Source organism: Pseudopipra pipra, chromosome 23, assembly GCF_036250125.1.
Source record: "Pseudopipra pipra isolate bDixPip1 chromosome 23, bDixPip1.hap1, whole genome shotgun sequence".
Lineage (NCBI taxonomy): Eukaryota > Metazoa > Chordata > Aves > Passeriformes > Pipridae > Pseudopipra > Pseudopipra pipra.
In genome coordinates this window covers 5,365,556-5,380,179 of record NC_087571.1, presented here as the reverse complement: position 1 = coordinate 5,380,179, position 14,624 = coordinate 5,365,556, and the positions used below count along the sequence as shown (strand labels likewise).

At 45.8% G+C, this 14,624-nt stretch overlaps 1 protein-coding gene across 3 annotated transcripts in view; it reads right to left on the bottom strand.

Annotated features, from left to right (window-relative positions):
* LAYN (layilin) overlaps window positions 1-7,060 on the bottom strand; it is a 118,789-nt gene extending 111,729 nt beyond the window's left edge. For 2 of the 3 annotated variants that reach the window (XR_010424994.1, XM_064634574.1), the window contains exons 1-6: window positions 5,256-7,060; window positions 4,323-4,346; window positions 2,659-2,962; window positions 890-1,047; window positions 554-592; window positions 299-382 (exon numbers count right to left, since the gene is read on the bottom strand). Coding sequence is in view for 2 of the 3 variants with exons in the window: in XM_064634574.1 (XP_064490644.1) it covers window positions 299-382; window positions 554-592; window positions 890-1,047; window positions 2,659-2,962; window positions 4,323-4,346; window positions 5,256-5,532 (886 nt within the window). In the remaining variant the exon portion in view is untranslated. The remainder of the gene's footprint in view (window positions 1-298; window positions 383-553; window positions 593-889; window positions 1,048-2,658; window positions 2,963-4,322; window positions 4,347-5,255) is intronic. The other variant, XM_064634576.1, reaches the window with a different exon arrangement.
* Between the last annotated feature and the right edge of the window lie 7,564 nt (window positions 7,061-14,624).

Sequence of the window (14,624 nt, the reverse complement as noted above, 5' to 3'; positions counted from 1 at the left end):
TCTCACAGTTAATCATATACACTTACAAACAAAACATGATCAGTTTAGCCACTCAAAAATGATTTAATAAAAGTACCTTTTTCAGACCCAGAACGCTTCAGATTTTTAACATTCTGGTGACCAAAGCAGCCAGTTGAGGTTTGTACTGAAGGGGAAGATTTGAGGGAAGGGTGTTTGTTTGGTTTTTTTTCAGGCTGTATATACAGCCTCCTACAGTTTGGGTCAAACACTTGAAACTGTTTGCAGCCAAATGTGAAAAATGTGGATTTGCACAGCCAGGGGGGAGTGCCCAACGTACCTCTGGCTCCCACAGCTGTCACATTAACACCTCTCCTCCGGGGTTCTCCTGGCAGCACTGGGCTCGAGGGCTCCGTGGCAACATCTGGGAAGAAGCAGCTTAGTTAACATTGCAGATTTTCTTTTTGAAAGAGCTTAAGAGTTTAAGTTAAGTTTCTTGCTCAGTGTGTTTTCAGCCTGCTGAGAATGACTGTAACACAGGGCTGCCTCTGAAAGTTAACTTATCATTGAAGAAGAGCCCCAGACTCCAGCTCACCTCTCTGAGGATTCTCTATTGGAGCATTTGTTGGCTTCTCTGAAAGAAAAGATAAAAGCACAATTTGAGTGGGGAGACCAACACCATGAGCACCCTTCTCTGGTGTTCTCTCTCCCTCAGGCCCCAGCTGAGACCTCAAACACTTCACACTTCATAAAAACCCTCTGAAAATTTATACCAAGTCACAGGGAGCTGCAGATATTAATGCTGAGACTGCTTCCCCCAGCACTTGCATAAACTCAGAGGTACCCATCTGAGGAAGGGTTTCCCTGTGTCCCTGCAGCCTCCTCGTACCTTCTGGGGGTTGGGTTTCAAAGGCACAGAATGACTCATTACCGAGGGAATATTTGCAAATGAAGTTATTTTTCATGTTGCATCTGTCGTCGTTCCACTGAAACATGTAAGGCCCCCCGACACCTGGCGGGGCAGATGGCTGGTGGTACATCACAACGCAGATCTCACCCCCACAGGATGGCTCATCCACGTACCAGTTCCTGGGAAAACACAACCAACACGGGCAGGGGCCGCCCCACGTCACTTCCCGGGAGCTCAGATGGGAACACGGCCCAGAGGGCACAGCCAGAGGGTCACAGCACACCCTCCCACCCCGCCCTTCCCCTGGGAACACAGTTATTTATTCTCGGAATTCTGATTTTTCCAAAGGAAAAAAAAAAACAACTCAGCAATCAGGGTGTTAAACGTTGCTGAGCCCCTCCCTGCCTGGAACCCCTCGGGAGAAATTTGACTTTCCCAAACAATTTTAGACCTGTGCAAAATCATCTACCACAGTTATTTTTTTTTTGCTCTCTGGCCTCGGTGCCTCGCAAAATTTCAACACCTCTTTAATGAGGAAATGAAAAAGCTGAAGGGGGATCTGGTTTTCTCTGTCTGGAAATGCACCAGCACTGGCTGCACTTGCAGATAATTTTCTTTTTGTTGTTGTTGTTCTGATAATAAACTTCACCACCAGACAACTGTGCAGGCTTTTCCAAGAGCCCCCAGGAAGGAGGCTCAGCCCCCCGGAACACCACTGCTATTGAGGAGGCATCTTCTGCAGCTCAGAGGAACTCTTTTAAATTGGGTCTGATTTTGACAAGTGCTCAATACCCACTATTTTGGAGCAAACCATGTTTTGCCTGCCAAGCTGGCCTGTACAATAGAGATAATTCCAGCTATCCCAAGGTACTCCACGTGGGAAAACACCCCTGTGTGTTAAAGCAGTGTTTTTTCAATCATTCCAATGCTGTATTTCTCCCTCACTTCCTTCCTCCCCTGGTGTTTTCCTTGGCTTTATCATTTAGCACAAATAAGCTGTGTCTCACCAAAGGAAGGCAATAAAGCTGGGCCTGTTTCTTAGCAGCAGATCTGGCTCCAGCTTCCCATTATCCACCCCCAATACCTGAACCACAGGAGAAACTTTAATGCACCCGACAGCACTAAAAGCAGTTTTATTCATTTCTTCACAGGGCAACTGAAATATCTGATGAGCTGCCAAGGCAAGAAGGTCACTGGCAAGATGTTTTTACCCATGTGCAATAGGAAGGAGAATGCAGATTGGTGTCAATGTTGCTGCTTTGATATTTTAAATTTCAACAAATGCTGTGGTTTCTCTCACCTTAAGACAGGGAGGCAGAAATCTCACAGATGTTGTGAAAACTTGAACTTTTCACGTCTACAAAGAAATCCTGCAGCTCTCAGATTTAACTGTCTCACAGGAAAAAAAAAATGTCATTCCTTCAGCAAGTGGAAGGGAAAGAGCCCATTGCTCAGGGATGAGCTCCAGGGCATCTGAAGTGCAGGAACCTCCAGGTCAAAGCACATATTTTGTAGCTGCCTAAGCAGATTTTTTAAGACCAGATCACTTGTTCTTCCCCCTCCTTTTAGCAACCAAAAATCATCAATTAGCCCGAGCTAAACACTCTAGGTGTCACATGGAGCAACAGAGAGTCTCCAGAGCAGGGTAACTTTATATCTGGGTGGGATGACTCACAGATGGCAGCTGGGACAATATTCCTTGGGGCATTTGACAGAATCCTTTGTGACTGCTGAAGGCAGGTGACAGTCCCTGACCCTTTTGCCTCCCAGTGCCACCCCCAGGCACCCACCTGAACTTGGCTGAGCTGCCATCCGACCAGGAGTAGAAGTTCTGGCACTCTGTACTATTGTTCTCCTCCTCCTCCTCCTTTTTCCTCCGGAGCCCTATCCAGAAATCCCCATCGGAAGCCAGGAGGCTCCTGACGAAGGTTTCGATGAGTCTCTGCTCTGCTGCACTCTCGATGCTCACCAGGTGTCCCCCGTCAGCCTGGCAGGCCAGCTGAGCCTCCTCGTAGCTGGTTCTGCGGGAGGCATCGTGGAAATACACGATTTTGTAGCAGGGTTTCTGCGTCCCGCGGCGGCAAACTGTCTGTCCTGCGGGGAGGGAGAGGGACCTGTCACAGCAACTCTGCCTGCACGGCCAGAATTCGGTGCTAATGCTTCCATCTGGACGAGTTTTGCACTGTTTCTATGGAAAAGTAGACAGGTAAAGAGCCTCTTGTGTTCCTGGCCTGGCAATGGCACCTCCAAGCTTTTCTTAGTGCATCAAACAGTTTTTAGCACTGTCCTTTCATGTCCTGCTCTTCTCAGCTCCCTCACGATTTTTCTGTGAGTTCCAGATCCTGGGAGTTCCTCCCAGAGAAGCAATGCTGTGCCAGACAGCAAGCTCACATATGCAGCATTTTCACAACAGAGCTCCCTTGCAGGAGTTCAAAGAGGATTTTTAAAATTTATTGTTATTTTTAAGGAATTAAGCAGCTAAAATCAGAGATTCCCTTACACAAGCAGAAGCAGCAAGAATTTATTTTCCAAGGAGTATGTAATAGTTCCATGGAGTGTATATTGCAGTTATGGAATGGGTTGAGTTGGAAAAGATCTGAAAGCTCACCCAGTCCCACCCTCTGCCACAGGCAGGGACACCTTCCACTAGCCCAGGTTGCTCCAACCTGGCCTGGGACACTTCCAGGGATGGGGCAGCCACAGCTTCTCTGGGCAACCTGTGCCAGGGCCTCCCCACCCTCCCAGGGAAGGATTCCTTCCCATTCTCCCACCTACACTTACTCTTCCAGTTTTCAGTGTCTCTACCGGGGCAAACAAGACAGTTCCCCCAGCCCAGTTCCCTCTGCTCTGGGTGGTGCTTCTGACTGCCCAGGAAGGAAACAGTGTCTGCTTTCAGGCTGTCAGAAGCCAAGAACTTTCTCATGCAGAAGCAGCACAAGCTTATTTTGGTTACAAGGGGAGATCAAAGTGAACAGACACATCGTCTGACTCCAGGCACTCCTGCGTTCCTCAGCACAACAGTCCCAATATTTAGACTGTGGAAACAAACAGTTTTGTTCTGCTCAGTAAATATTTCTCTGCAGACACAATCTGCTAACCTACGTGTCTGCACAGAAGGAAAACATTCAGCAACATTTGTAACGTGCTCAGAACAAACAGGATGAGAGGACAGGTCATTATAAACCCCTCCGTGGGTTATTTGCTGGCTTTGCTTTATTCTTCTGTATTCCTACATGAGCACTGTAAGAGTGAGAGTTTAAAGACCTTTCATAGGGGAATTTTTGAACAGTTAACTAGTCAGAATCAGTCTGTTAACACTTTACACGGGAGTTACAACAGGAACAGTTTTTTACTACAACTGCAGTATTAGAGAATACATTTCTGGCATAACCTGTATTTCTCTTGGGAACTTTACACTCATCCAGGCTTGGTGAGACAGGGAAAGCCCCCTTACCTCTTCTGAGGGATATGTCCACTGCTGTTGTGAAAGGCATGAGAAAAACACAGACAGCACATTGTTATTAAAAAAGCTTCACTGTCTACAAATACTGTCACAAGCTGCACTCAGGGTCTTTCTGATACACAAATGCAATTTTTTTCCACTTACTGGCAGAAAAATCTCTGCCTCATCAGCCATTACTTTCAGCTAAGGAAAAATCTACTGTAGTTGATGTCTGATTACTGCTCTTTGGGATCCCAAAGAGGGTTTGAGTTACAGGGCATGCTGTCTCTGTAGCTGTAAGCAGTGCTGAAAGGGTTCCTTGTATTTTCCCCTTATCTCCTCACTGCCTAGACGGGATCTGCCCCAAAGTCTGCTGACTCCAGTGAGCTCCCCAGGGCAGGGCAGGGAAAATCACAGAGTCACGAAAGTTGGAAGGGACAGAATCCCAGAACAGGCTGAGCTGGAAGAGATGCACAAGAACCATTGAGTCCAACACTTATCCCTGCACAGGACCACCCCCAAGAGTCTGAGAGGATCATCTTGAGCTCTGGCAGCCTTGGGGCTGTGCCCACTGCCCTGGGGAGCCTGGGCAGTGCCCAACCACCCTCTGGGGGAAGAACCTTTTCCTGAGATCCAACCTGACCCTGCCCTGCCCTGACACAGCTCCAGTCATTCCCTGGGGTCCTGTCCCTGGTCACCCAGAGCAGATCTCAAGGCCTGTCCCTCCTCTGCCCCTCCCGAGGGAGTTGCAGACCAAGCCCACCAAGCCCAACCTTCCCCCCACATCCGCATCCGCATCCTCCCCGTGTCGCGACATTCCCGCGCATCCCGACCCTCCCAGCGCCAGGGGCGAGCGGCAGCAGAGCCGGAGCTCCCTCTCCGTGCCAGGGGGGCGATCCCAGCGCCGGGCAACCCCCCCGCGACCCCCCGCAACCCCTCTCTTACCGCTGAGCAGCCGCGCCCCCGCCGCGCAGCCCAGCGCGGCCGCGCACAGCGCCGCGGCCGCGAGCATCGCCCCAAATCCGCGGCCCGAGGGGACGGCAGGGAGCCGGCACCGGCACCTCCTCCTTCCCTCCTTCCCTCCCCTCCTCGGGCTCCGGGCCAGCGGGCTCGGCTCAGCCCCTGCGCTCGGGAAGCGGCACCGCCCGGGCTCGGGATGCGCCTCCTCTCTCCGCTCCGCCCGCTGCTTTCCCTCCCTCCTTCCCCGCTCCGAACTCTTCATCCCTCCGCGTGTTCCCCCGCCCGCTTTTATACCTGTCCCACACTCCCCCCAGGCCGTGGGGAGCCGCCCCCGCAGGCAGAGCCAGACCCGGCCAGGGGCGCATCCTCCCCGGGCTGAGGATGCGCGGCTGCCCTCGGGAAAGCGCTCCGGGAGCGGGCACAGAGCACGGGGGCTCCGCTTCAAATGTTCCCGACCCCCCCAGCCCGTTTCCTGGTGGCCGGGAAGCTGCTCCGCACCTGTTTCCTGCAGCGTTCTCCATCCACGGATTTTCTGGCTCCAAGGGGGTTTTTGCAGGACAGAGCACCGGGATCGGTGCTTTCTTTAAAATCAGAGATTAATGGTTTTTATGTATTTCAAACCTAGACCCGCTCTTGGGAGCTCAGTTGGAGAAGCTCCTTCTGAAATCAGTATTTTAAATAGAGGAAAATCCTTTAAAATACCACGAGCACAGCCCACTCCAGGTCACCAGAAGTCAGGGATCTCAGTGTTGGAGCTGAGCTCAGGCCATGGCTTTGCAGCCTGGGTCGTGTCTGTGAAACAGGAACAGCCTTTGTGACATTTCCTGGCCCTTTCAGACATGTGGAAACACTTTGTCAACTGGTCTTCTCCCTGACTTTCAGAATTCCAACCTGAATTAAAGCAAGATCAAGGAAAATGTCAAAGCTTCCACCTCCTTCTCTTAATATTTAGAAAAAAATGGAAAATATATAGAAAGTAAAGTACAGAACAAAAGCAGCAGGCTTTCAGCCTTTTAATGTCCATATCTTAATATATATTAGTATAGGATAAAACTGAGTAGTCATTGCAATAATAATGACAATAATATCCAGAACATCTTTCCCCCCTCCCCCAGATAGGACCTGACTATTTAGACTGAGGGAAATAAAAAGCAGACCCAGCTTTAAATGCATAGAATTTGGGCAGACCAGAGAGTCTGGGTTCAGCATTTTAATAAACTTTGAGAAGAGGAGGTACTTCATATGAACCAACTTAAAAGCTTAAATAAGAAGGAAGAAGAAAGGAGGCTTTTATGTCTAAAATGAATACGTCATTTCTGAAAGGGTCCTTTGAAATCTTGTTTTCCAAGTTATTTCTCAAATCACTGCACTCATCAGCTTGAAAATTTCAGTTCTACTCTCTACAACTGAGCAATGAAATTGTATTAATTCAGATATATAGTTCTTCAGAAGGACAGATGTTTAACCTTCAACTCATTTATCGCTGCTTTGTATCTTGGGAGTTACAGCAGAAGGAAAGAAGAGCATTAATTTAATTCAACCCTCTTACTCCTGGATTTTATTCTCCTGATAAACATCCGGCCAGGCCAAGGCAAACCACTGTATGTCAGTAAATCTGGAGTTCAGTACTGATAATAATAAAAATCCCTACATGGAGTTCTTCCTTTGATTGCTCAAATTAAGTTTCCGAGAGCTTTTTAGGGAGCAGAGCAGCCAGTTTCATAACTTTGTTATAAACTGAGTTTTAGTGTTTTCAGGGGATAAAAACCTCGAGACAGCCATGAAAAAATCAGACATTGTCCAATAAGTATATTTAGCTGGCCTAAACTTCATTTACCTCATGCACTTTTTGCTTCCTGCTGTCTGGGCTGGACTTCCAGTGTCCCACAGCCTACAGGATCCTCCTTGCTTAGGGAATTTTTTGGATAATCCCCTGTCCCTGCACCACTGTGGAGACAGCAGAGCTTCCAGGGATGCAGGAACAGCCCCTCTGGATCAAGCCTGAAGTCTGGATTTGAGCACTGTGTGACACCTATGGCTGATAATAATCTGAACATTATTCTTATCTCACTCAGTGCATTCATTTTAATTTCTTTTAGACTTATGTGAGGCTTGCAGTTGTACAAAGTGATTTATTCAGTGCAATCAATCAGTCACCTCTATGGCTGCAAACCCTGGCTCTCATCTATTGTTACTGATTTCAAAAAAAAAAAAGAAAAATTAAAAAAGAATGTAAGATTCAGGGAACTGTTGCTGGCTCCAGCCAGAATTCAGAAAGCAGACTAATTGATGGTAATGGATGGGATGCCTTTTGGAATTGTTAATAGGGAAAGGAGGGTTTGCTGACTTGCAGGAAAGACTTGCAGAGCTCAGCACCTCTCTGCACCTCTCACAGATTGCTCTTGTCTGGCCTGCTGCCCACCCCCAGGCTGCAGGCTTTTCAGTAAAAACGGGGAAGACTTGACTAAAATTAGAAAAGAAAAAAAAAAAAAAGAGAAAGAAAGAAAAAAAAATTGCAGAGTCAGGCTGGAAATGTTATCTCAGAACTTCGTGGTGGTTGTCTTAGCTTCCTTTGCTCCTGTGAATTGTGTTGATGTCTGGGGGGAACACTGATTTTCCAGAGGCTCCAGCAGAAGTTTCTGCCTTCAGGACTTTTTCACTCAGGTTCAGGCTCGAGCCCCCAAAGAGTTGCCACCACAGGCCTCAATTTTATTTGTTCAAGGGGAATAAATGGAGGGAAATGTGAGAACAGAGGCTGTGAGAGAGGAGCAGGGTCAGGATGGGGGCTGAGGGCTGCCAAGGGGGAGGAGAAAACCCCCTTTATTTTGTCCTCCTGGTTTCCAGTGTCCTGTGAGCAAACCAGTGCAGCCCCCAGTACAACTGGGGGCTCCTGCTGGGACAGGAATGCAGCACTTTTCCCTTGCCTGAGTCCCTGTCCTGCTGATCCCTTTGCAAGGAGGTCAGGCTGCCTCGTGCCTCCGGAATTCCCACGTGCCCGATTTCCACGGAGCTGATCCTGCACACCTTTTTACCTGGCTGTGTGGCTAGTGATTGTTGCTTTGGGCAATCAGCTAACTACACTGCCTGGCAACCAGGCTGATGGAAAGCCTTCCAACCCCTACTTGGATGAAAACTGGGGTTTTGTTTAAAAAAAAAACCAACCCTCCCACAGCAGGTTCCAGCACTGTTATTGAAATTCCTGAAGGTTAAGCCAAGTGGTCAGAGTAAAAATCACTTATCCATCCAGCGAGTTTAATATTTAATCATTGCTTAAAACCCCCCTTCACTTACTGAGTTGTTAAATAAAACATGAAAAGTATAGACAATTTTTTTTCCCAATACCCTGAAGGATGCAACCAAGATAAATTCTTAGTCCAGTCTTGGGGCATAAGCAATTAAGATAATCAATTTAAACACAACACACAGGTCCAGGAAAACTCCCAAGGATTTTAGCACCAGCTTCAGGAAAACTAAGATTTCACTTGATACCATCAACATACAATTCTGTTGGACAGGTAAAATTCTGGAAATAAAGCTGCAAATGAATAAATATTACTAATTTTGCACTGGGAGTAAGGGTGAGGAGGATTTGTGGTGCAGTTTTCTGGCCTGAGGTCGGAGCAGGGAATCCTGTGCCTTGTTTTGATGGCAGTGGAGTTAGTGATTGTGGAGCAGGGGGTACAATCAGCTAATTACACTGCCTACAAACCAAGCACTGCTCAGAGGCTCATGGAATCCAAACCTAGAACAAAAAGAAAGCACTGCCAATAATTATATAAATATACTCTTGCTTTTAGAATAGCAAGGAATTGACAATAATCAAAACATTGGTCATATCACCCTTATTCTACTAAATACAAAGTCTTTATACCACAAATTAATTGTGCTTAATAATTAAAACTGCAATGAATGCAACACAAAGATAATTTCAAGAGTGCAAAGACAAAGCAAATACTAAAATATAAATTATTACCCTGCACCACAATGGAGAAAACCTTGGCATGGAGTCCTTGCTGGGAGCTGTGTCCAGAGGTGGAAAGCCAAATGCAGCTGCAATTTTGGGTCAAGATAAAATAATCAGTGTGAATAACATCACATCTGGTTTGTAGCTGGGCAGCTGGGTTAACGTGCTGTAATTTGGGATTCATGCAATTGCCATTCAAAGGTTTTCGGGATGACAGAATTTCACTAGTTCCCCCCCAAAAAAATACAGGAACACGGATCATGCTGTCAGGAGGCCACTCCAACCTTTTGCACTAATTTGTGGTAGCTAAAGAAATCAGTAAATCTGCTCTGCAGAGCACACTGAGTGTGTGTAAGGAGTGAGAGTCAATTCTGCAAGGAGTTAGAATCAGTTCTATGAGTGAGAATCAATTCTGCAAGGAGTGAGAATCAATTCTGCAAGGAGTTAGAATCAATTATGCCCTGTGTCTATCAGATGTGTATGCAATTAATAACGGGATAAAACAATTTTATGGAGATTTATCAAGCTAAATAAGGAATGAGACAGAGTCTGTGAGGTGACAAGGATAAGTTTGCCTGCAAATTAATCAACTTTGCCAGCCTTCACCCATGAACACCTCGGTGTTAAAATGCACAAAAGGAAGTCAGGACTTACCCCCAGGCAGCTTACCTTGCAGTCATCCTGCACTTGGAATGAAATGCTGAGAAAGACGTGATGGAAAGGGAGAAATGGAGAGCTGCTTCCCTCTGGATTTCACCCCGAGCCCCCAGCGGGTGCTCCTGGCAGACATTCCCTGGGGATGGTTCCCGAGGAGTGTCCCGGCTCTTCCCGCGGGTCGGAGTGTCCCCAGCCCGTGCCGTGGGTCAGCCCCACGCCCTCTGTGTACACTCTGTCACCATGGCCACCCAGGCAGGGCTGGTGCAGGGGACTGGCTGTCCCCTGGGCCGGGCAGGTGGCCCTGGCCAGGGGCAGTTTTGTTGCACGGGAGGTTTCCATGGGCAGAGCCAACACGGGTTTTCCGCCCTGGCCCCCGTGAGGCTCCAGGTGAGGGTGGTCAGGGCTCTGGTGTCACCTGTGGCGTCACTTGTGGCACTCCAGCCACGTCCCTCTGGGCTCATATGTGGGCACTGGGGCTTCAGCCTGCTTTTAGCCACACCAGGAGGCCCCAAAAGTGCCCAACAGCTCCGAGGGATGAATGCCCCGTGCTGCAGTGGGAGGCACAGGCTGAACCACTTCACCCAGTTTTGACTTTCTTCACCTCTCTCCCTATTTTTTGGGGGTCTACCCAAAGCCATTTCTGTTTGCTTGCCCTTGACCTGCTCAGCCCAATGCATCTCTCCCTCCCTCTGAAAATCATGGCATGCAAACAGGGAAGAAGAAAGAACAGACATCAACACCTGACTACATCAGAAGTAAAATTTAGGGGGCTATGACAAGAGCTCTTAGACTCCATAAGATAATCCCAGGTACCTTTGCAGTCTTTCCCTTGTTATTCAATTTTGAAACATCCTAAACCAACACCAGTATTTCTCTTTTTTAAGGTTTTTTTAATTTTTTAAGTCACTCAAGACTGATGATCTTAAATTCTAGCAATATGTGGTACTCAGACACATAAAAAAATTTGTGCCTTCAGTTTCTGGTTTGTTCCAGTCAAAAATAACTCTCTGCCCAGAGATTTAAGTAAAGGTGTAGGTTTGTAACATCCAGATATGAGGTTTCTCTGCTCTCTGAGTAATGGCACAGTCAACCAAATAGGTGCTGTGTTCCTCTGATGTTTCTGAGTGTGATCAGGGCAGACAAAACAAATGCACTCTGCTTTTCTCTAAGCAGATTGCCACCTTGGATGTTCTTCCATATGGGAATCACTCAGGTTTACTGATCTTTGTAGCAACAGTTGTGAACTTCAGCTGCTCACCTGGAGGAGCTGTCTGGCATCCCTCACCCCCAGAGATCAAGTGGCTTGCAGGGGGAAGATTTGCTCCCATAGAGCTGCTCTGGGTTTCATTATTTCCACGTCCTCAAGCCTTTAAAGCAAGAAAAGTGCAAAAAAATTCTGCAGGGCTGACTCCTGCCAGGGAGTGTGTGGGGAAACAGTGTTTGCTCCTGGCCTGCAGTCACTGGAGACACTCACAGCTCATGCCTGGGCTTGCCTGGGCACCCAGGAGACCAAGCATTTAATCTGGCCAAGAATTCCTGCGCCGGGTTAGGGGCCTGAGCTGAATCCCACTGAAGTCTTTGGACAGATTTCCCCTGGGTTCAGGGAGCTCTGGATCAGCCCCATGAATGTCCAGGCACTTTGTGCTGCAGTGGCTTTTAGTGGTTTGGCTTCTTTCTTTTCCTAATAAGGATTAAAACCCGACAGCATAATATTTAACCAGAGGCACGACTGTCTCCTCATTTATCTCATTTATCACTCACAACACTTGGCCATCCAACTTTTTGCTAAATCTGCTGGGATGCTCCTCCTGTTTGGGAAGGAGGGGGAGCACAATCTGTTGGCTGTTATTTAATAGGTCTCACATTGGCATGGACTGTGCCAATTTTGGTTTAGGCATTTTGTTTCTTAGCTGTTATTAACCAAACAGAGCACCCAGGGCCGTGTTTTCTTCAGCTCAGGGACAAGTGCCAGCACTGTGAAGGGTTTGAGTTCAATGAATCCACCTAATTAAACCAGGTTTTCTGGTCACTGAAATGAGAAGCCAGAAACGCTCCCTGCTCTTCTGGTTTCTGTGCCATTAACAGCAAAAAGCTTGAACTCCTGCATGATGTCAAAAATAACAAGTTAAAAGTTCTCAGAACTCTGTGTCCATGACCACCTGAATAATTAGAGCCAACTGGGTGAACTGCCAAGAGCTTTGCTTAAATTTCCCCCTGTTTGTCTCTGCAAATGTGCAGAATTTAACTTGATTTTTGCCTCCCAGCCCCCAGGAAATGTCACCTTAGTGCCTGACTGCCTGCATGGTGGCACCTGGTTTCTCAGGTGAGGAGTTTGTTTGCTGCTGACCTGCAGTTCATTGTGTGAGCCATGGGAACAAATAACCCAACAAAAGGGGTGGTGGAGGGATTCAGGTTTGTCTTTGTGGAATCCAGTCCCTGCACCCCTTTGGCACAGAATCCCCCTCTCCCAGGGCCTGCCTGAGCATGTTGGAGAAAGCAGGAAGGCAGCAGATGCTTCAAAGTCCCATCCACTCGTGTGTCCTCCTGATCCAAACCAGTATTTATTGAGGAAAGGGCAGGAACTGGGTAATTCCTGAGGCTGAACCGTGTCAGGCTCAGATCCACATGGAAATCACAACCAAATCATTCACTCCAGGGGCATAGGATGGACTCCCTGCAATGCCTGCTAGAATTCTGCAGTGAGAATGTTATTTTAGTCTGAATAACTCAAGAATAAAAGGAAAACAAGATTTATAGGGAGAGATCACGTATTTTATTAGATGATAATCTGATACTGAGAAAAAATGGCATGAGGTCAGAGAAATCAGACTCAACAGCAGCTTCCTAAGATTTGGCAGGAAAAACAGCATCATCCCAATCTGTGTGCCTGGGATTGAGAAAAACTTTAAAAATTACAGTTTTGTGCATTGTCCATCATTTGTAGGTGGCAAATCTTGCTCTCTGCTCTTTTCCTGGACACCAGTTTTGTCAGTGGAGTTAAACCCCCCCCAGATCTGAGGTAGTTGCCTCTATATTTTTATAACACCCACTTCTCTCTCCGCCGCAGCAAAATCTGTGTGATCAAAAATTTTGGGTCCCCTGAGAACTTTTATTTTTGTTGTTCTGGGGTGCCACCACACAGCAGAGTTTTAAAAAAAACCAAAGAAACATGGCCTGCAGTGCTTGCAAGGGAATCCACTCAGATCAGAGAACAACCCATCAACTCCCTGACATTTTTAAAGCAAGTTTAATCTCTGGCACAAAACTCAGGCCTGAGGCACGAAAAGCCAGTTTTCCTGCTCAAGAATGTTCATCTGTTGCCCAGAGCTAATTCTGGTGCTGGATGCAGCCAGGCAGCAGTGAGCAAAACCCTGCTCAGACTGCCTAGAAAGAGGCTGAAAAATGTGGTGTGGACATTCTTGCAGGCAGGGCTCAGCAGTGGTTTCCTGTTGTCCTACCAAAAAAAAAAACAAAATAAAAAAGAAAAAAGCAGGGCCCAGGCAATGTTATTCCTTCTTCTCCATGGGAAAGGGAAGGGATGACTCAGGGCTTGTGCAGGGAACAGAATCCTCCTGTGTCATCCCGAGCCCCCAGGAGCAGAGCACATGATGAGGGAACTCTTGTGGTCGCAGCACGGGGGGTTCTTTGTTCCCCTGGCACTGCCCAGGGCTTGTTCTGAGGGTTCATTTTCTACCCCAGACTTTGAGTTCCCTCTCATTTGAGTGGCTGGGGAAAGATCCCCACTTGTTAAGGAAGTATTTTGATACGTGAGACAAAGGAGGAGAAGACATATGGAGTTCTTTTATTACTTATTATTTGTATATTTCATTCATTAATTTTTTATTTGAATTTATTTTTATAAATTATTTTATATATTATCCATATATTTATATATACTTAGTACACATTATTTTTATATAATTTGATATATATTTATATATTTTATATATGTATATGTATTTAATATATGTATATGTATATATAATCTATATATATACATATTATATATATTATATATATAATGTGTATATTATATATGTATATATAATGTGTTTATTTATGTATATATAATATATGTGTATATGTATATATAATATGTACATATATGTATATATAATATGTACATATATGTATATGTCCATATAATATGTACATGTAATTTATGTGTATTTCTATATTATTATATTGGTTTTCTATATTATTATATTAGTTTTATTTATACTATTATATTTATTTATACTATTTATACCATATTTATACTATAGTTATACTATATATGCTATATTTATACTATATTTATACTGTATTTATACTATTTATATCATATTTATACTACTATATTATTTATTATATGTTATATATTATATATTATATATTATATATTATATATTATATATTATATATTATATATTATATATTATATGTTATATATTATGTATTATATATTATAAAATTTTATTATATATTGGTGTTTTATTACTCGTTCCTTAAAACCAGAGTTTCTACTAAAATCCTCAGTGAATCTTTTTTTGGAGGGATGCAGAAAAAAACTGTAGAGCAAGGAACTGTGTGAGTGGAGAGAGAGGAAACCCAGAAATAGCCCGAAATTCATGGTTTAAGGCCCATTTCTGCAAAGCTGGCTCCTCCTGCCAACCTGTGCCTTCACAGCCCGTGTTTCTCCTGCCTTGTCTTGGAGCACAATCTGCTCCAGGGCTGAAATGGGAGCCCTGGAA